At 40.7% G+C, this 21297-nt stretch overlaps 1 protein-coding gene and 2 long non-coding RNA genes across 8 annotated transcripts in view; 2 read left to right on the top strand and 1 right to left on the bottom strand.

Annotated features, from left to right (window-relative positions):
• Positions 1 to 4832: 4832 nt before the first annotated feature.
• LOC114820686 (uncharacterized) lies at positions 4833 to 10110 on the bottom strand. Of its 2 annotated transcripts, XR_003768125.2 has the most exons (3): positions 9560 to 10069; positions 7989 to 8658; positions 4833 to 5094 (listed from the first exon to the last, which is right to left on the bottom strand). It is a non-coding gene; the product is annotated as an uncharacterized lncRNA (long non-coding RNA). The 2 variants fall into 2 exon arrangements; XR_011574546.1 differs by lacking the exon at positions 4833 to 5094 and having other exon boundaries at positions 7725 to 8658; positions 9560 to 10110.
• Positions 4978 to 21297, top strand: part of LOC103452802 (uncharacterized) — a 37629-nt gene continuing 21309 nt past the window's right edge. For 4 of the 5 annotated variants that reach the window (XM_070810520.1, XM_070810518.1, XM_070810519.1 and 1 more), the window contains exon 1: positions 4978 to 5127. In XM_070810520.1, the coding sequence (XP_070666621.1) occupies positions 4978 to 5127 (150 nt within the window). The remainder of the gene's footprint in view (positions 5128 to 21297) is intronic. The other variant, XM_070810515.1, reaches the window with a different exon arrangement.
• On the top strand, positions 11596 to 13186 carry LOC139190500 (uncharacterized). Its single transcript, XR_011574746.1, has 2 exons — positions 11596 to 12036; positions 12742 to 13186. It is a non-coding gene; the product is annotated as an uncharacterized lncRNA (long non-coding RNA).

Below are 21297 nucleotides of genomic sequence, written 5' to 3'. Positions count from 1 at the left end.
TATTATTACATTTGATGTATCAAGCTGTGTTCCCAACACACTAAAAATCTCTCGCAAAATCCGTAAAAGTCACCGGCCAGTAAGAAAAAAAAAGAAAGCAAAAGGTGACCATGATATGATATCAGTGAAGTCCAAGATTCTTTAAACTTGGATTTTTTTGTAGTTAAACATTATTTTTCATCTTGTAATTCGAAGTTTATTATGCCCATCCATTCATGATCATTTTAACTTTTATTAGAAAGTACTGACTCGGTGGATTCTTTGGAAGCTTTGTAATTCAAGCAAATCAGAATTACTAGCATTCCACCGCATGCATGTTTTTATTTATTATACTTTTGTTGACCACTACAAATTACAAAGCTTACTAGCGCGTAAACCAAGTAATTATTAAGCTAATCACGTCATTCTTGTGGATGTGAGTGTGCTAACTCATGACCGAGCTCGGTCGGTGAGTAGAATAGATATAATGGTGATATCGAATGCGTTGTTGAGTTATGCACCTGAGCGACTACGGCTGAGAAAAAAACACCTCTCGACCTAGGGTTCTGCTAACCTTAAGACAAGGTTACTTTTCATTGTGAAGTTCGATAAATGACCCAGAACAAAGTGAATTGGTAGCACCTTACTTCATTGGGAAGCTAATGAAGTAACCTTAAAAAAGCGAAAGAATTAAGAACTCTTCGTCGGCCGAGACTTGGATAGATAACTAACAAGAAGCAGTCTTGTTTACTTATCCAAACCGAAGGTGCATGCTCTTGAATCGTCTGGTTCTACGGCTCCAGTATTGTTTACTTATCCAAACTGAAGATGCATTGACATGAAGGTTACGATAGTTAGTATTTTTCTTAGGGTTGTGAGAAGGTTTTCGCATAGAGCAAGGATTTTCGTGTAGAGTTTTTGAGTTGTTTGTTGAGTTGAAAGGGCCTTCGATGTTGCAAGCTCGCGTATTTATAAGGGTGAATTTCGTGATGGCAAGTTTGCTGAGTTGTAAAATGCTTATAATATTCAAGTTCGTCAGTATATTCTCTTAATATACTCAGAATTATTCTAGGCCGATATTCTATCGCCACCAAGTTTTGTCGTCTTCTACTAGGACTCTGAAGTCTAAACCTAGAGTGATTATGCAATTGATTCAACCTTTATCTGGAAACTAATATTGATACTTAATATTTCTCTCATCTAACATCTTAAAGTATATGGGCTGAGTGCATGCAAAATCGTGCCCAAACAATTTTTGAACGATATATAAAATTTGTCTAAACTAAAGAGTTGAGGATTCGAATTTAAATGGAAGGAGTAAAACACACTAGTGTGTAGCCAACTTAACTAATATTGTTTATTTACAAAAGTAAAAATTAAAGAATATAAACATGATTTTTATTTTGTTGGAATGTAAATTTGGTTGGAATTTCCATTTAATAGTTATGTTAGGATAAAATTAAAGAGACAAAAGGACCGACATCTTTCAATGATCCTTTAGAGCAACTCCACCCATCGAGCCATTCCCCCTGGCAATCCACTATTGAATCCACCCTTTTGAATAGTAACTGCCTTTAATGAATAGTAACTGCCATAAATGAACAGTAATTGCCATTTGCATCTCCACCCTTGGAGCCCTCCCCCTGGCAATAGACAATTAAAATAATAGTTTTTTTTGTTTGTTTAAATAATACAAAATAAAATTATTTGTAATTTCGGATAAAAATTCTTAAATCGTTCTCGTTGCGTCACGTGTCATTTTATCAAAAAAAACAATTATTTAGCGAATGATTTCGATAAGATTTTTATCCAATGTTATCGTGTCATGTGTCGTTATCTTTTCAAAATCTTTGGTAAAAATAAATAATTTTTTATACATTAAAAATATTATAATATTAATCCAATTAAAAAAAATTAAAAATTAAAAAAAAAATTAAAAATAAAAAACAGAAACCCGAACCCAGATCCATTTCTTCCACCTCTCCTCCTACCCCCGAGAACCCCCTGCAAAAACCAGAACCCAGCTACCTCCCCCCCCCCCCCCGGCCGCCGCGACGACCCACCCCCCACCCCTTGCCCCCGCGACGACCCACCCTCCCCCCCCCCGCGACGACCCACTTCCCTTCCGCACCCATGGAAGCCCAGCTCCGGTCCCCCCCTCTCTCTCTCTCTCTCACACACAAAACAAATCTCCGGTCCCCCTCTCTCTCTCTCTCTCTCTCTCTCTGACACAAAATAAAAAATAAAAAATTGCAAAGCCCTCGGGCCACAGGCCCGTCGACTCCCCACCCCCCCTTCGCTCGGGCTCCCACCGTCGCTCGGGCTCCACACGGCTGGAGCTCAGTCCACAGGGCCTCGGGCCCTTTCCTCTCCACTGTCCCCCGAGCAACCAGCAAGGCTGGAGTTGCTCTTATAGCTAGTCGCCCCAACAGAGTAATTTGGTAAAGGGGAAGTGCATTATTTTTCAATGTATTGTGAATTGTGACCACTATAAGCAGATTGTAGAACCCATAATAATTGTGATGTGCTTATACTATTTCCATACATATATTACAAATATATATGTTGATCTGATTAAATTATAAATTAGAACCCTATTGTGAATAATTATTTAGCTGTAACATTTATGTCAATTCATACGAACTTATCTATGGAGTTGCGTGTTGGTCGGTTGGCACCAAATGGCAAGAGAGGTTCATTCATTTCCCTCCTAGTAAGGCCAACTCATCCTAATTAAAGATCACAGAGAAATCAAACACAAGATTTCGGATGAAAAGTAATGATTCTTAACTACTTGAGTTATAAATTTCGTATTGCATTATATATATATATATATATATATATATATATATATATATATATATGTAATGCAGGAGGATCGGATTCCTGTTTGTTTATTTCTGTGCCAGTGTTAGCTGCGTGAAAAATGCATCACTGGACTCCCCCATATTGCTGGTAACCATGTGATGGGCATGCACTGCAGTATTATTGTTGTTATTATCCAATCCAACTAGCTAATTACTAATTAAGTGGGGGCTCTGAAATTACCCGACCTCTCAACCCTAACTACTCAGTGGCTGGTGGGAAATAAGAAATGGTATAACTAATCATTTTGGACAAAAAATCTTTACTAATATTTGATTAACCAAGAGGTAATTAACTGATATTAACTTTACAAGTTAACAATCTGATTTATCAATTTTCCAACCAAAAAGAGCAGAATCTTTTTATTTTATTTTATGCATGCCAGCTTGCCCATATCTATATATGTATTCTTTAAATGAGGATCCTCTTTATGAGTATTCCGGAAATCCTTCAACCACGTCCATTCATCGTATATCGTGCAGTTAATTTTCGTCAAGTACTGTTTATATTCAATTTTAAATAAAAATTTAATAATAATTTATGACCGCACGATATACGATAAACGGATATGATTAAATGATCTCTGGGATCCTCACAAAGAGAATCCGAAGAAGATCCTCATTCGTGTTCTTTAACAACTCATTCTACATCACTTATTTCTTGACAACAAGTATTTTGTCTTCTGTCGAATATGAACATGTATATATAATAATACAGTGTTGTTCCTACGTATAATTTTGACAAAATTTATTCTTTCTTGTCCATTTTATACCAGATTAAGAATATATATGCAGAGACGAAGCTAGGATTTCAAACACATGATTGGGCTGAACTAATCATTTGTCCTAACTTTGTTAGCCAAGATTTCTTTTGTTGAATATAGTTATCGTGTTTCATAATTTGTTGAGAGTACTAATGCTTTAGAAATTACTATGCATTAGAAATTTACTACAACCTGAATGTATATGTGATGTTTCAGTAAGTATGCATTTGTGCGCTCGCGCACAGAGAGAGAGAGAGAGAGAGAGAGAGAGAGAGAGAGAGAGAGAGAGAGAGAGAGAGAGAGAGAGAGAGAGAGAGAGAGAGAGAGAGAGAGAGATTTGTCGATTGCAAAAAATAGAAGGCTATGATTTAGACCATCTTAAAAGGAGATGTCAAATCCTAAGTGGATTGTTATGTAATCAAAATTAAGGACATGAGTAAGCTCCAACTAATATGTTAATCTTCTGTGAATTGACATATGAGAAATGTGATGTCAAATAATTTTTAATTATTTTATTATGTGAATCTCATTAATGCACCAATTATAGATCTTGAAATTTTATTTTAAGTGAGTTCTTTTTTAAAATGAGTCCATCAAATATCATTTATAACAAAAAAAACATATCGATTGGAAAAAGAGATAATCTAACATTGTCACGTCAATCATCAAATTAACATTTATCTTTTGACATCTCCATTGAAAATGCTCTTAGAGCACTTCCAATGTAGGAAGACCCCCATGACAATTGGCAATTGAATCCCCTTCCATAGAATAATAACTGCCTTTAATGAACAGTAATTACCTTTTGCATCTCCACCCCCATACTGAATAGCCATGACAATAAGCAACAACATATTAGTATTTTTTATTTTATAAAATAATAAAAAAATAATTTTATTTGTAATTTTGGATATGATTTTTAATCGGTCTCGTTACGTCACGTGTCATTATACGAAAGTACAATTTGTTGTGATAGATTTCGATAAGCTTTTTATCCAACTTCATCGTGTCACGTGTCATTACCTTTTTAGAATAGTTGACAATAGATTTCCAATAAGATTTTTGACAAATCTCATCGCGCTACGTGTCACAATCTGTTTAGAATCTTTGAGGATAGATTTCGATAAGATTTTTAAACAAATCACGACGTGCCGCGTGACATTAACTACAACCTAATCATTTCTTTTTTCTCCATATAACCCACCATCCATCCTAAGAAATCACATACCAAAATCAAAATCTCTCAAAATCTTTATCCTTAGTTTTTATTTCCTTCTTACAATGTCTTCTTCAAGGATGTGGGAAATCGATGAGCAAAAGAAAGAATTGTTTAAGGAAGGGGAATAAATGTTCAATCTCTAGGAGGGAGAATGAGATGGAAGAGGAAGATGAGTGTAGAAAGTGAGATGACGAAGCAAGAAACCAAAGAACCTCACATTCCCGTCGAGTCATCCAAGATGTGGTTGAAATCTTCAGGCCCAAGCATTCTGCAAACATTGATAGAAGCAGGCAACGATGAGGTAATGATCACTTGGACAATTATTTTGTCTATATCAATGCATTCCCTAATACGTAATTTAGAGGTCGTTTTAGAATACGACACTCGTTCAACAAAATCATGATTGTTGTTTGCAACCATGATTCTTACTTTGTGCAAAAGAATGATGTTTTTGGTGTTATGAGTCTCATTTCTGGGCAAAAAATTACTGTTACATTACAGATGCTTACCAAGTAGATAAGATAGCAAGGATGGGGAAATCATCCTCCAATGCAATAGTATTTGGTGTACTAAATATATTTGGCTGAATACTAGTAAAAAACCATGCACACCACGTGGATTTTGCATCTTGTTTGTGTCTGCGCCACCACAAATGTCATCTTTCCACATATGAACCTGTGTGTACAAGTTAAGCCCAACAACGACTCTGCTAATTTTAACATAGCTCACTCAGTATACATAGTTATTAGCAACTAATTAACCACGAGTGTCCCCTACTGAACCAAATGTATTCCCACCATTTCAACACAACATCATTAATTTCCCTTTGTCCATCTAACTTAGCTCATTTCAACACATCATTATAAATCGTTTAGGGTCTCAAGCCGCAAGTGGCGTTTTGGAACTGATGGTTAAAGATAATGTCAATGTAGCATTTACTGCATGTAAGATTACCCTCTTAATGGAAGCATTGTTGGACACTTATACATGAGGGGTGCTATTGGTTCGACATTTGAACTCGGATGAGATTGAATTGCTTTTTGAAGCAAATGTCCTCAACCTGCATTGGGTATACCATGAGTTGCTCACAAAATTGCAAGAACAAAGTGTGTTCCTTATTTATAAAATTAAATTTGTGTTAGCACACGCGATCATGAATTGGGCAGAGTAATTTTGGGTTGCTTTAATTTCATTACTATTGTTATTTGTAGAAGTTAACCGAACTTATGTTTTTTTTCTGTGACAGGACATAGGGAAGGGAATGAGTGACTCATTGGTGGCTCTAGGCCACCCTCTCATTGAGCTGATGGGAGGTTTCTACACACAGAAGGTCACCTTTAAAACCAAATGGGTTGTTTCGTTGGTTTTCGAAGGAGCACAAAGAGTCACAGTTCTCCCAATTTTTGCTCGATCAGTTGAAGATGTAAGAAACTTTGTGGTTAATGGTACATTGTTTCATGTATGTTTGACAAGAAAGGAAGACTTGGAGAACTTCGTGGTCGGGGGTTTAATTACCACGAAGTTTTCCAAGACTTCCTTCCTTGTCAAACATATATGAAACAGTGCACCATTAACCACAAAACTTCTCATACCTTCAACCGATTAAGAAAAAATTGGGAGTACTGTGACTTTTTGTCCTCCTTTGAAAGCCAACGAAACTACCCATTTGGTTTTAAAAGTAACCTTCTACGTATAGAAACCCCCATTCGGCTCAATGAAAGGGTGACATAGAACCAATGGGTCACTTGTTCCTTTTCCCATGCCCCTGACACAAGGAAAAAAAAAAACAAGGCTCGGTTAATTTCTACAAATAACAATAGTAATGAAATTAAATCAACCCAAAATCACTTATTTACTCTGCCTAATTCCTAATCGCATGTGCTAACACAGATTCAATTTTATAGATAAGGAACACGCATTGTTCTTACAATTTTGTAAGCAATTCATAGTATACCCAATGCAAGTCGAGAACATTTGCTTCAAGAAGCAATTCAATTCCATCCGAGCTCAAATGTCAAACCAATAGCACCCCCTGCACAAGTGTCCAACAATGCTCCCGTTAGAAGGGCAATCTTGCAGGCAGTAAATGCCACAGTGAAATTGACATTATCTTTAACCATCAGTTCCAAAGCGCCACTTGCGGCTTTAGACCCTGAACCATTTATAATGATGCGTTGAAATGAGCTGTGTTTCACATTGGTGGCAAGTTAGATGGGCAATCTGATTGCATCATACATAATTGTAAGATCTACTTTTTGACGAGGGAGGAACTCTTCATCCATGGTGATGTTTGTTTTAAATTTTGTGTCTACAGTGCAACAGACACTTGCATTTCATGGGTCCCAACATTACCAGAGCAGTGTAAGAGTGTGCTGATTAACATGGGTTATAAAAGTCGAAAATGAAAACCCAACTTACGGTAAAAACTCAAATGTATGTTACCGTGGTAAAATCTTGTTATTATAAACAAGTTGGTCTACATAAAAGAATATCCTTAAACCGACTGTCTAATAATATGAAGGAAACATGGAAACCAATGATCTCAGTACAACCAAAAGAAAAACGAAAGATATACCCTAATGTTATAGCATTTTTTTCTCTGTATATCTTTTCCTCGCATATATCCACTACCATTGTCTTCCAAAAACGAAAAAACTAACATGGAAGACATCTTGTTCTCTGTTGTAACTACGACGACCCCAAGACTAACAAAGCTCCTAGTGACTGAAGGCAAGTCAACAGCTTTGAGGCAGTTTGCATACAGATGCATATCCTAATGAGACTCATACGGTCCACCTCGTACTGAATTAAATTGTTCAATAAACCACTATACACAATCCAAATACCAAGCATTCTCTCATCAAATTCAACTGATTCTATACTGTTATAGAATAAACATTCAAAACAAATGATTGGATACTTCATATATATAAGCCATCAAAAGTATTCAATTCACGTTTCTCAAAAGAAAAAAAATAATAAAAATAATAAAAACTCAATTCTCAACACCTAAATTAGATCTGCGGCTATGAAAAGTATTCACTTCACAACAGTTAAATTAGATCTGCTTACTCCAGATCAAAGACCATCAAACAGCAACATCCAAAAAATGTACCAAAAGAAAACAAATCCAAATTACCCAAATGAAGTTTAAGAGCTCACCTTGCATTGCAGCCGCTGGGCAGACGAACCCATCATTGGCCAAAGTAAGATTGGAAGGCATGGGAACTTTGGGTGGGGCCACACCGAACTGGGTCCCGGTCAATTTGACCTGAACCTGCATCTGGGTCAAGTCCCCCGCCGTCTTAACCGCCGTTTTCAGATCGGTCATCGGATACCCAGCAAAGACGGTGCCGTTTCCCACACTCCCAGGAATGCTACCCCCGTCGGCCAAACCGGTATTGGAGGCAGAGACCAAGTACTCATTGTTAGTAAACCCCACAAACCCTCCACGACTTGAGATCGTCGAGTCCGTTGTTGAGCACCGACTCGAACCGGTAGGGCTGCTGGGACGGGTCTTTGACCTCGGGCTCCGGTGGTGTAGGCGTACGGCAGGAAGTCGCCGTTGCAGGAATCGGAGGCCGGCGACGGAGCTTGGGCGGTGGATTGGGCGAGTGAGAAGGAGAGGATCGTGAAAATATGGAGAAGATTGAGGACCAAGATCGGAGGCCTGTTCCTGGAGCTCGAGTCCATGGCTTTTGGGATCTTTAGGGTGTGTTTGTTTCACTTCACCAAGTTTCACTAGATTAATAGTTAGTGAAATCCTGTGTTTGTTACACACAGGGACTAACTTTAATGAGATAAAGTGGGACTCGCTAGACTAAGTCCCTCACTAAGGGCACGTTTGTTACACCTCCTTAGGAGGGATTGGCTTGGACTACCGTAAGTAGGACTATAATCCTACGTTTGGTAGGTTGTGGGACTAAAATAAATGGGACTCGCCTCGACTACGAGTCCCTGCGAGGCGTGCTAGCCGGTCTTCACCAGTCCCCCCTAAAAACCACGGGATTAGCTAGGAACTTCGCTTCGTTCTGCTTGATTCACCTCATCGACCTCGATTTCGACGACATCTCTCTTCGTCCTGCTTGATTCACCTCCCTGCGAGCCCTTCTGTGAGTTCTGGGCTTCTTCCTCCTCCCTGCAAGGGTTCTTCCACCACCAACATCAACCACAAAAAATCCCCCATCTCATATTTCCCACCACCAACCATCACCCACAAAAAATCCCCAATCCCATATTTCCTGCCGCCACCATCGCCATGGACGAGCCATCCGAGAAGCTCCAGAACCTCAAGTCGCTGAATTCTCTGCCAGCAGCAGGTGGAGTTGCTGGTGCGGCAAGGCAGATTTAGGTGGACAAAAAAAAGAGAGAGGAAGATGAAATGGTAGAGAAAGAGGAGAGGGGAGGGATGCAACGTGCGGAAAAAAAGAGAGAGAGGAAGATGTTCTGGGAAGGAGATGAAATGGCAGAGAAAAGGAGAGGGGAGGGCTGGCGGACAAAAGAAGATAAAAGGAAAATGATAATTTAATAATAAAATATTAATATATATAGATTAAATTAATGATAAAATATTGTAAATATAAATTTAATAATAAAATATATTAGTCCTGCTTTTTAATCCGACACTGCACCAAACGCTTCACTAAATCAGTCCAGCTTAGTCTAATCTAAGCCAGTCCAGCTTAGTCCCTGAAGCTAGTCCAGTCTGAGATAGTCCGGTGCAACAAACGTACCCTAAAGGTTCTTAACGAGTCCCTTCAGAAACCACCGGATTGCTAAGACCATCTGCTTTCCTTTGTTTCGTCTCGCTGCTACGCACTTCGAGCTCGCAGTCAAAGCAGTGCTCGTATGGGAGAAGAAGTTGCGAACAAGTTTTGAGAGGAAAAATGGAAGACTGAAATGGGCAGAATGCTTCGCCAAAATCACAGAGAAAATTATGGCGGTGTTCTTCCGATTTGGCGAAGGCGTTATCAAGGATATTGGATCTGGGAATTTTGAGGTGGCCAGGCTTGTGAGGAAGAAAGAAATGAAAAAGCTTGAATTTCAGAGGTTACAGGCCATTGATGGACCCAAAAAATAAGGGATTTAAAAGAGAACTTTATTTTTGGGAAAAATAAGTGAGATTTTAAAGGAGAGAGTGGAGAGATGCAGTTCATCTGAAACTTGTAAGTGAAAATATCTGGAACGAATTTTAATGGGAATGGGACTTTAATGGGGTTGGTGGAGTTGGTGGAGACTGGAAGGGACCTTCTGCAACTCTCTTGAAAGGGGATTCCATTGGGTTGGTGGAAGATGTGTTGAGAGCAACTCCGGTGTAGGAGTCCTCCCCCCAGGCTATTCACTATTTAATCCACCCAATAAACAGTAACCGCCTTTAATAAATAGTGCATTCTCCTGGCAATTGTCTTTTGAATCTCCACCCCTGCACTGAATAGCCGGGGCAATTGGCAATAAAATATTAGTATTTTTTTTATTTATAAAATAATACAAAATCATTTTTAATTGTTTTCCTTTTTCTTTTTTCCTATTCCTTTTCCATTTCATTTTTCCAAACTCAACCGACAACCATTCTCTCATTTTTTTCCAGAACACTCTTCATGTTTCCTAGCCCTCTGTCTCTCATCTATCTCTCTCTCTCTCTCTCTCTCTCTCTCTCTCTACGACGCAACCCCCCTCATTTCTGAAACCTCTCTCTCTCTTTAATCTCTCTCATTCTCTTGCATGCATCATCAGATCACAATTTTGGTGCCGAAATCGCATGCTCCGAATCTTCCGTTAGCTCCTTCTCCTCCTCCACCGTGACCACCGCTGGTGCTGGAGAGGATGGGGATAGTGGACGAGATCGGCGAGATGTTGGAGGAGTTCGAGGCTCGACAGAAAAAAAAAAACATTAAAACAGGCGTCTGACGTCAGCTAACGTCAGACCCACCTCAGGCTCTCGAGCCGGCGAGAATCGACGGGCCTGGCGCTCGGGGGTGCTCGGGCTCCCTCGCCAGCCAACGCTGGACTTCCTCCCTCGGGCAATCAAGCCCTGTTCCGGAGCCTGTCCCTCGAGCAGGAGCTCCCGCTGGAGCTGCTCTGAATGAAGAGAAAATATCTTGATTCAAAATAATAAAATATTAAAAAAATGATTAAAAAGTAACAAAAAATAGTATATAACATTTAAAAATAAGTTAGTTTATGATTTAGTTCGACATTGCACCAAATGTTTTATTATTTTTATACTATTTAGTCCACGACAAGTCAATTCAACTTAATTCTTAAAGTTAATCCAGTTCGAAATAATTCAGTACGACAATCGCGAGGACACAAAAGATTAGGTTTTTGAATTTGGAGGATAGATGGAGAGAGAGTGTTTATATATGTGACTTTCTGCGTGTGCTTGACTTTCAATCATGTAATGTAAATACAGCTTAGTAGAAGCTGTATATTATATTATGAACTTTTTTTTTTAATAAATATTTAAATTGTTGTTTGATGCAGTCGTTCGGTTTTGGCGTGGTCGACTGATTCAGAGAAGGTTCATGGATTTGGAAATCTTTGAAAGCAAAAGGCAAGAAATGCGTTTTTAAGAAATAGTAACGGTTGGACTCCTAATTTGAATGTGGTAAAGGGTCCTTTGTCTTTGTCTCAACTAGGGCTGGGCAAACGGGTCCTGGACCCGCGGGTAGGGCGGGTAATACGGGTACGGGCTGGGTACGGGCCGGTTCTTAGTTTTGTAAAAATAGAAAGGGGCGGGGCGGGGTGGGTAATTTAAGTTTTAGGGGCGGGCCGGTTCCAAAATTATAGGATCCGCGGGTACCCGGACCGGCCCGTTTGTGTTAGATTGGACGGACGAGATTTAATATCATCTCTCCATCCAATCTCAACCGTCGGTTTAAGTTTTCAACTTTCAACCCTAGCCAACTTCCCTGTGTCCCGAGTTCCAGAAGCATCCAACCTCAGCAGCCTTAGACCTCAGTCTCTCGGATTCTCAAAGACTCTCCTTCCTCGACTTCCTCTCCCTGAGTCCCTCTCCCTATCCCTCTCCCTCGAATCCCTCTCCCTATCCCTTCCCTCGACTCCGACTCACAGTGCTCACCCCACCACTCTCACAGCGCTGTCGCGAGTCGCGACCAACATCATCACCCCCCATCACCACCTCCGCCGTCGCAACCACCATCATCACCCCATCACCACCGTCGAGGACACTGCTACTACTAATACCAAGGCAAGTACCAACCATCATCCCTCTAAAATTTACTATTAATATGAATTTCTGGTGTAGGGATTTTTAGGGGTTTTAAGTTAGAATTTGTAGATCGATGATTGAGCTATAAAAAAATATTCTCAAAGATCTTGTTTTTGGGTCTCCACAATGCCGGAAAAACGATGTTGCTTCATATGCTCAAAGATGAGGTTTTTCTTTCAATCTCATCCTTTTAATCGGACTTTCTCTAAATTTGTTGGTGGGTTTTTGGTCCTTTCGAATTCGGTGAAATTTGGGAATTTTCAATGCTTCAATGGTGTTTTTAATTGGTATTTGGTTTATGCTGAAATTTTCGTTTTTGTTTTACATTTAATCAATTCGGGGTCTGTTTGGTTGATGAGAAAGTGAAGAAAAAGAAAATATGGGCTGAAGGAACAGTTTTTTTGAGAGTGTAGTTTTTAATTGTGCAATTGAAAATCTTTGTTCTTTTCTTTTGTGTAATTCCTATGGGTTTTTTTTTTCATTAGATTTTCTGCTCCCAATCCAATATAAGTATTGAGTTTAAAGATGCTATTGAATCACTCAAGTTTTAATATCAGGAAGAAGAAGAAGAAATGAATAAAGCAATTTGCTCTTGGAATTGTTTTGATTCTGTTTGATAATTACTTGATTAGCATAGAATTTAGTTTTCTGCTTCTGGGTTTTGTTGATGATGCATTGTTGCAGAGGTTAGTTCAACACCAGCCGAGAGTTGAGCATTGGTAAAATCAAGTTCAAGGCTTTTGATTTGGGTGGACATCTCAGATACTCATCTCAGATATCTATCTTATTCAATAGTTTTGTCGTAGTTCATTCGAAATAACTGAATGGGTTCACAAAGGACGCACTGCTGTAAGATGATTTAACCTTTCCTTTGTTGTTCTTTATTTACTTTTTGGTCATGCCTAGTAAGCTATGAGCTATACCATGTACATACATTAGACTTGAATTTTGTTTGACTGTAAACGATGTATCATGCATCCCCATAAAGAGTGTATTGTCATCAAGTTAATTTATAGCAGTAAAGTCTGTCATATGTGCTCAATAAATGCGTTTTGGAATTTCATTGTATCTAGATACTCTTTGTTGATGATCTTTATACATATCTGGGAGCAGCCACATCCTTTATTCCTTTTTCCTTTTCAACTCTACCTGGAGCAGAAGGTTTAAAACTGCATTAAATTGCAATCACTATGTTAGTTTGGTTAGATTGTGAATTGTTCATTTTTTCCGTTTTCCTGGGATAAATTGAAAACTGAAATGCGAGGCCACTGCTATATCTTAGTCATAATCGAAGCCAACTTCTTGGTTCTTGCTGGTATTTGCTTAGATTTCACATGAGTAACGGTTTAATCACTATGTTAGATGGCGTCCTGTTTTCTTCAAACTTGTATGATTTTCCTTGCTGTTTGCAAAATGCTGTTTCAATGATACGTTGCTAAAACTACCTTATTGGTCCTTGGGCCCCTTATTTAAAAATGGCATCATTGTTGCACAACTTCCTCAACGGCCTTTGTTAGAGAACCTTGCAAGGGAGCTCCGCCAACGATTGGTAACCTCTCTCTCTCTCTCTCGTTGTGCAATGGTAGAAGTTAAGAATCGACTTTTTCTAGGGCCTTCGGCTATTCAATGTTGATATGATTCGAGAGCATGGGACAAAGGATGTTTTTTATGTCATTGACATAAACTACTTTATGATAAAATCACTAGGTACAAAACATTTATATAGTAAAAACAGATTGCAATCTGCACAAACTGCACTGCACAGATTGCAATCTGCACAACAGACTGCACTGCACTGCACATATTGCAATCTGCACAATCTGCACAAACTGCACTGCACTGCACAGATTGCAATCTGCACAAACTGCACTGCACAGATTGCAATCTGCACAACAAACTGCACTACACTGCACATATTGCAATGTGCACAATCTGCACAAACTGCACTGCACTGCACTGCACAGATTGCAATCTGCACAAACTGCACTGCACTGATTGCAAACTGCACAAACTGCACAGATTGCAAACTGCACTGCACAGATTTGCACAGATTGCAACTGCACAGTCACACACTGCACAAATTAATAACATGATGATACTTCTCAGCCTTTTTGGTCTTTTGTCGGTCAACAATCTGTGTGTTGTGTGTTCACTCTGTTTAATTGTGCTACCTGCTTCTGTTTCCCATCCCAGAGAGTAATTATTTTGAAATATCTTTATTTGATTAATGAATATAGTTCCATTATTTGATTTTTGCAGATTTTTACATAATGTCTCAATCTCAAAGTCAAAGTACCCCTAGTAGTACTAATGTAGCATCATCTACGGCTACATCACCATGTCCGCCACAACCAACACAAGAATAACCCATACAGTCAAAACCATCAATGCCTCCCCCAAACCCCTCATCCTCTAGAAAAAGAAAAGCACCACCTATTACAAAGACAAAACAACCAACTATAATAGCTTCACTAGAGAGATCTTCTTCTGAGAGATCTTGGGTTTGGGATCATTTCACTAAGTGTACGGTCTCGGAAATGCAAGAAGTAGAAAAGGATGGAAAGAAAGAGAAGGGGGAGGTACAAGTATTGAAGGCTACGTGTAACCATTGTAACTCTTTTTTTGCATGTGATACTAGTGGGGGTGGAACTAGTACTTACATTAAACATCTCAATAAACATTGCAAGTCATATAAACCAACTGATGAGTTGCAAAAGGTTCTAGGCAGTTCTGGACCTTCTGGGGATGGGAATGTCAAAAACATGCTTGTTGCTAAAGGGTGGAGCCAAGAAGAAAGTGTGGAAGGTATTATTGAGTTTATTGTGCTCGAAGAGATACCTTTTAGTATTGTGGAGAGTGAAGGGTTTAGGCGGATGATGTGCAAAGTCCAGCCTAGATTGCATGTTCCATCTCGGAGAACTATGATGAGGGAGTTATTCAATATGTATGATAGCATGAAAGATCAGTTAAAAAAGGAGATACACAATCATAGAGTGAGCTTGACTACTGATACATGGACAAGTGTGCAAAACTTGAACTACATGGTGCTAACTGCTCATTTTGTGGATGATGATTGGAATATGCACAAAAGGATTCTAAATTTTTGTTTGATTTCAAGTCATCAAGGCAAAGAAATAGGGAAGATGATTGAGCAATGTTTGGTTGAGTGGGGGATTGAAAAGGTAATGTGCATCTCAGTTGACAATGCATCGGCTAATAAGGTGGCAATTGAGTATGTTGTTCGTAAAATGCAGAAATGGCCTAATAGTAAAATGATTATGAATGGCAAGTTTATGCATGTGAGGTGCTTAGCTCATATTATCAACTTAGTAGTGAAACATGGGTTGAAAAGGTTAGATACAAGTGTGGATGCTTTTAGAAATGCCGTGCGGTTTGTGAGGTCAAGTCCTCGAAGGTTAAGTTATTTCAAGAAATGTGTGGAGAGTGAGAAGTTGGATAGTAGGGGTCTAGTTGTTATGGATGTGCCTACTAGGTGGAATAGCACATACATGATGCTAGAATCTTGCTTGAAGTTTCAAAAAGCATTTGAAAGGATGATCGAAGATGATGAAGCCAATATATACACCACCTATTTCAGTGAAAAGGTGCTTAATGATGAAGGAGAAGAAGTGGCGGGTAAAGGGAGGGTTGGACCACCTAAGGAGGAAGATTGGGATAGTGCAGAAGTGTTTGTGAAATTTTTGAAGGCTTTCTATCTTATAACTTTGAAAGTTAGTGCAAGTAAGTATCCCACATCTAATACAGCTGTTCATGATGTCATTGTTGTGGAAAACGAGATTGAAAAGCTTTTTTTGCCTGAATATATGCAAACTGGAAAACCGGTAGAGTTGGTGCTACGTGATATGGCATTCAACATGAGAGCCAAATATCGAAAGTATTTTGGTTCAATTGAGTCCCTTAACCAAATATTTGTAGTTGCCCTTGTCTTAGACCCAAGGTTCAAATTGAGGCACTACATGCACTTGTGCCGAAAGCAGTTACAACTTCCTGAAGAAGAGATTGAACAGAAAAGTAATGAAGTGAAGACATTGTTGAAGGCGATGTGTGATGAATATGCTTTCCAAGTTTTCGGTTCACAAACACAACAAAAGGGTAGAGAAGATTTAGTTCTTGACACTTCTTCTTCAAGGGTAAAACAATCATCTTCTAGTGTGCCAACGGAAAATCCAATGATATTTAGTCAAATCATGGATGATTGGGAGAAGGAACTAGAAGACACCGAGGATATTGTGCTTGCACATGAGGTGGATAGGTATCTCCTCGACACTGTAGAGAAAGTACCACAAGGTTCACAATTTGACGTTTTGAAATGGTGGAAGTTGAAGGGGATGAGCACATATCCCACACTTGCTTTGATAGCGAAAGATGTCTTGCCAATTCAAGTGTCAACAGTTGCCAGTGAGAGTGCATTTAGTGCAGGAAAAAGAGTAATTCACCCTTGTAGATCATGTCTCCTTCCTCAAACAGTGGAGTCATTGATGTGCCTCCGAAATTGGATAAGAAGTGAGCTTTGTTTCATTCAGTGCATTTTTTCTTTTATTTATTTATTTATATACACATTTTTTTTCATATATATATATATTTTTTTATTTTATTTTCACATGGTACCTCTACCATCATCCCTTTTTTTTTTATATCTGCTTTCGGTGGTGCTCACCCCACCACCACTAACTAGATGATGGCCACCATAATCATACCATACCATGACCCTTTTATTTTTTTAATATTATATCTACTTTTTTTTCTTTATTTACGGTGCTCTGCAAGGCTGGATTTGTGGGTGAAAACCTAGGCCGAGTCCGAGAGACAGAGGTGCAGATGCAGTAGAGGATCTTCAACAACCATGTAGGGTCTGGCCTTGATGATGAAGAAGAGAAGGATGAGGGTGACCTTGATGTCGGATCCAGCTAGGACCCGGAGCACAGTCGGGTTAGAATCAAGCTTGAAGCTGGGAGCGGAGCATAAAGCTCACGTGCTTGATAGTCGCTGCGGTGGAGGAGCAACATGTAGGCTTGAACTTGGTGCAACGGTGGTAGTTGCCCTTCATCTTCAGACAAAAGACCTTGTACTTACTGGCCAACGCAGACGGCGCGAGATTGGGATCCAGAAGCTTCAAGATACTGGCACAGACATTGGAAAGCTCAGAGTCGACCTTGGATCTGACGAACGCCACGTGTTCCTCTTTCTTCCGACCTTCCTTTTTCTGCTTCATCGATGACACGATGCGCCATGCAGGCAGCACGAAGCAAGGAGGATGCAGAGCTGGTGGCGACCGAGGGAAGACGAGGGAGTGGACGGATGAGGACAGGGCAGTTGTGACGGACAGAGAGGCCATGGCAGGACCTCGATGAGCTTTAATATACTGGTGCAGGTACTGCTGAGGTGATCTTGACAAGAAAAGCATGAAAAGGGCGTCGAGCACCATGGGCCCGCAATCCTTGAGGTTGATCTCGTACTCCTTGAGCTCCTGTTCAAACATGACGGGGCAACCTTGCTTTGCAGCGTCACTTTCATCATCCTTCACATCGGAGAAACCTCACGACAATGACAGGACAGACGCAGTGGAACACACAGTAGTGATTGACACTGCCGAGCCTGGCTTTGAAGGTTCGCTTTGAAGCAATGAGTTCGCCCATCGAGTTACGGCCTAGTTGAGGGCTATTTGGCGACCGTGATGGTGACTCAGATGACGGAGATAATGAAGGGGAGGTTGCGGTGGCTTTCATGGCTGAGATGAATGAGGGAAGAGTGATGGCTCGAGAGAGAGACTTGGGCCTAAATTTGGGCTAGTGGAATCCGGTGCATCGAGCGAGCTGGGGATGATGATAGCACCGTGGCGTGTGGTGGGCTTGTTGGCGGGGGAGGCGACGATCTTTTCGACAACGGACTTGGCGATGATGGAGATGTCGCGGCTGGCAGCGGAATGCTAGAGAGCTTGGAGTGCTTCTAATTTAGTTGCTGCTGCTAGCTCTATAGCCGTCTTTAGTGAGCTCCAGGGCCAAGTCATTCCCAAACCAATAGAGCAATGGATGAGCCATATCAGTAATCAAGTTGTGGGCTCAGGAACCAAGTTGTGGGCTTGGGCAAGCTTCTTCAGGAACGGTGGATCTCCATACATTGTTCACCGAGGTCGCGATCAGTAGAGGAGCTTCGCAGTTCTGGAGCTTGGTGTTGGTGGGTGTCGAAGCATTTACTTGGTCCTTCACTTCCATGGTGGTGGAGAGGTTGCTGGGTATGGGTGCGAGGAATGAGGACGTCATTGGGCTTTATCCTTAACGATATAACCCACCATCACTATTTTTTTATAATACATTATAACATATGTATTTTTTTTATAATACATTATAACATATGTATTTATATATATATATATATATATATATATTCGACAAAATAAATTTGTAATAAAATTGACTTTCATTAATAAAACATTTATTTTTTATTTTGATATGACTGAACTCGAAATTAAATGTTCGAGCTGCCTACGTACCCTTCCAAAGAAGAAATAAAGTCATAACGTAGTTCAACTACTTTTTTTTGTGCCATACGCAGTTTATGCTCTTGCGGGCCATGAGCTTTTGGTGCCGTTTGCAGTTTCAACTCATGCAGGCAAGGAGCGTTTGTTGTCGCCTTTTATGCTCGTGCGGACCAGGAGCGTTGGTGCCGTGTTGCAGTTTTAGCTCGTGCAGGCAAGGAGCGTTATTTGTTCGTCAAGCGATCCGAGAGAGTCGTTCCTCGTAATCTTCATAGCAAGGAGCCTTGACTAAGTAGTTGAATAAGTCTTCTGGGAAGATGTCACACATCGTGATGGGGATGGATGATATTCGTGTCAAAGTTTCATTATCTCCAACACTTTCACATTGTTCTAGAGGTTGACATGAGCTACTTTGCCCTCTTTCCCATTGGTGAACTTGTGGAATAGATGGTTGCTGCCTGGAGAGGCGTTCCTTGCAATCTTTATAGCAAGGAGCCTTGACCGAATAGCTGAATAATTTTTTGAGGAATGAGAGATCGCGCATGGTCGATCTTTGTGTCAAAATTTCCTCATCTTCAACACTTTCACATTGCTTTGGAGGTTGGCGAAAGTTGCTTTGCCCTCTTTCCGATAGGTGCACTTGTGGAGAAGACATATGCTTCTTGTGCAGTTTCTTCGGAGTGACATGAGTTCATCCTTCAACTTCACTCGACTTGACTGGCATGGTTTTAGAGCATGCCCCCAGCGATTGAGGTGAAGATTTTGAGTTGACAGAGCCGGAAGTGACGTCTTCTTCCGGGATTTCGTCTTATTTGTCTTTTTGGGCCTCCTCTTCAGTGCGGTCCTCTTAGGTTTGTTGGTGTGAAGATTGGCCGGTGTAGGTGATGGTGCGCCTCCTTACCTTCAGTGGTCATTTTGTGTCGATCTCCAAAGCTGCTTAGCGCTTCATCCTTGAAGGAATCAAGCTTTGAACATCGTCTTTTCCTGCTAGACTATCGAGCTTTTCTTCCTTTGGCGTTGTCTTTCTGTTTCTAGAAGGCTTCTTAGTTTCTTCAAGTCTGTCCACAGCCGACCGTTGCGGAGGAGATTTAGCTGTGCCGCTTTGTTTCTTGGGTTTTGATAACCTTTCAAAGATAGATCTTTGCAATGTTGGCGTCTTAAGCCTTTTGAAGACGAAATTTCGGTCTCGACCACTGATGCGATCAAGTGCTGAAATTCTAAGTTTTGAATGATTTAGCCTGTCGAAGACTGAAGTTTGAGGGGCGGGTTTAAGCTCCTATTTTGGCCTTGTGGCTTGTGGTCTTGGCTTCATCGTTTTTTTGTAGGTCGCCGATGTCCACCCTTCCTTATCACTAGTAGATGCATCTTAGTTGCTTGCCCCCGGTGATGGTTGTGTAGGAGGTGCTGTGTGACTTGAACATTGACAGGAATGGTCATGCATGCTTCGGAGATGCACAGGATCGAGTGATCCAAACACGATAGTAGTAGTGTGTGCCGCAACCGTGTCTTTGAGGTCAAGCTCGATTTTCCCTTGTTGTGCTAGCTTCAGGATGAGATCTTTCAGTATGAAGCATTTTTCCGTTGGATAACTTATGAAACGGTGGAATTTACAGTACCTTGGACTATCAGTACGATTCATCTCTTCTGGCCGTTTGCACTCAAGTAGGTCGATCACCTTTTTGTTAAGCAAGTCTTTCAACAAGGCAACCATATCAGAGTAGGGGAATGGATAAGTCTTCTCCTCGAGCTCATTCAAAGTACGTCTACACATCTCTTGATTACGAAAAGCTTTGGCTTGAATCGCCTTGCCTCGTGTAGAGATTTTGACGAGAGTTGTGTTGACCGTCATTGCTTCCTTGGTGGATTTCCACGCAGCCTTCTCCACCTTTGTCCCAAGAGCTTTGTCGTTCTAGTAATCGACGATCGGTTCTTTCTTCCCATGATGGGCGATGCTCAACTCCATGTCATGGGCATGGGTGGCTAACTCCTAAAAGGTCTGTGGTTTGATGCCTTGAAGGATGTAGTGTAATCCCTACTGCATGCCTTGAACACACATCTCGATCGAGGAGGTCTTCGAAAGTCTGTCTTTGCAGTTAAGACTTAGAGTGCGTCATCGGTTGATGTAGTCCACGACTGGCTCATCTTTTCATTGCTTCGTACTTGTCAGCTCTAACATGCTTACAGTGCGGTGGGTGCTGTACAAGCGATTAAGGAATTCTCTTTCCAATTGCTCCCAGTTGTTGATAGACTCAGGCTCTAGGTCCGTGTACCACTTAAAGGCGTTTCCTTTCAACGAGCGCACAAACTGCTTAGCGATGTAGTCTCCCTCTGTTCCCGCGTTGTTGCAAGTTTCGACGAAATGTGCAACGTGCTACTTTGGATTTCATTTTCCATCAAACTGCATGAACTTTGGTGGTTGATAACCCCTTGGCATCTTTAGGGCATCAATCTTCTTGGAGTAGGGTTTCGAGTAGAACAAGGAGGTATGTGAGCTCCATTCGTACTGCGCCTTGATGGTGTTAGTGATCATCTTTTGTAGCTGCTGGATAGAAAGAGATCCCATGAGTGCCGCTGCTTGGTCTGGCTCCGGCTTCACATCGATTTTCTCCACCTGAGGCTCCTCTTCTTTGCCAGCTCCTCTCTTTAGTGGATCATCCTCTGAGTCGGGGTTATCGCCGTTCTGTGGCCCCAGTTGGTTGACGAGTTCAGCAATTTGCAAGTCTTTTTCTTCCACAGTTCGGGTT

Source organism: Malus domestica, chromosome 13 (genome assembly GCF_042453785.1).
Source record: "Malus domestica chromosome 13, GDT2T_hap1".
Taxonomy (NCBI): Eukaryota; Viridiplantae; Streptophyta; class Magnoliopsida; order Rosales; family Rosaceae; genus Malus; species Malus domestica.
Note: the sequence above shows the minus strand (reverse complement) of the source record. Positions and strands in the feature narration are given on the sequence as shown.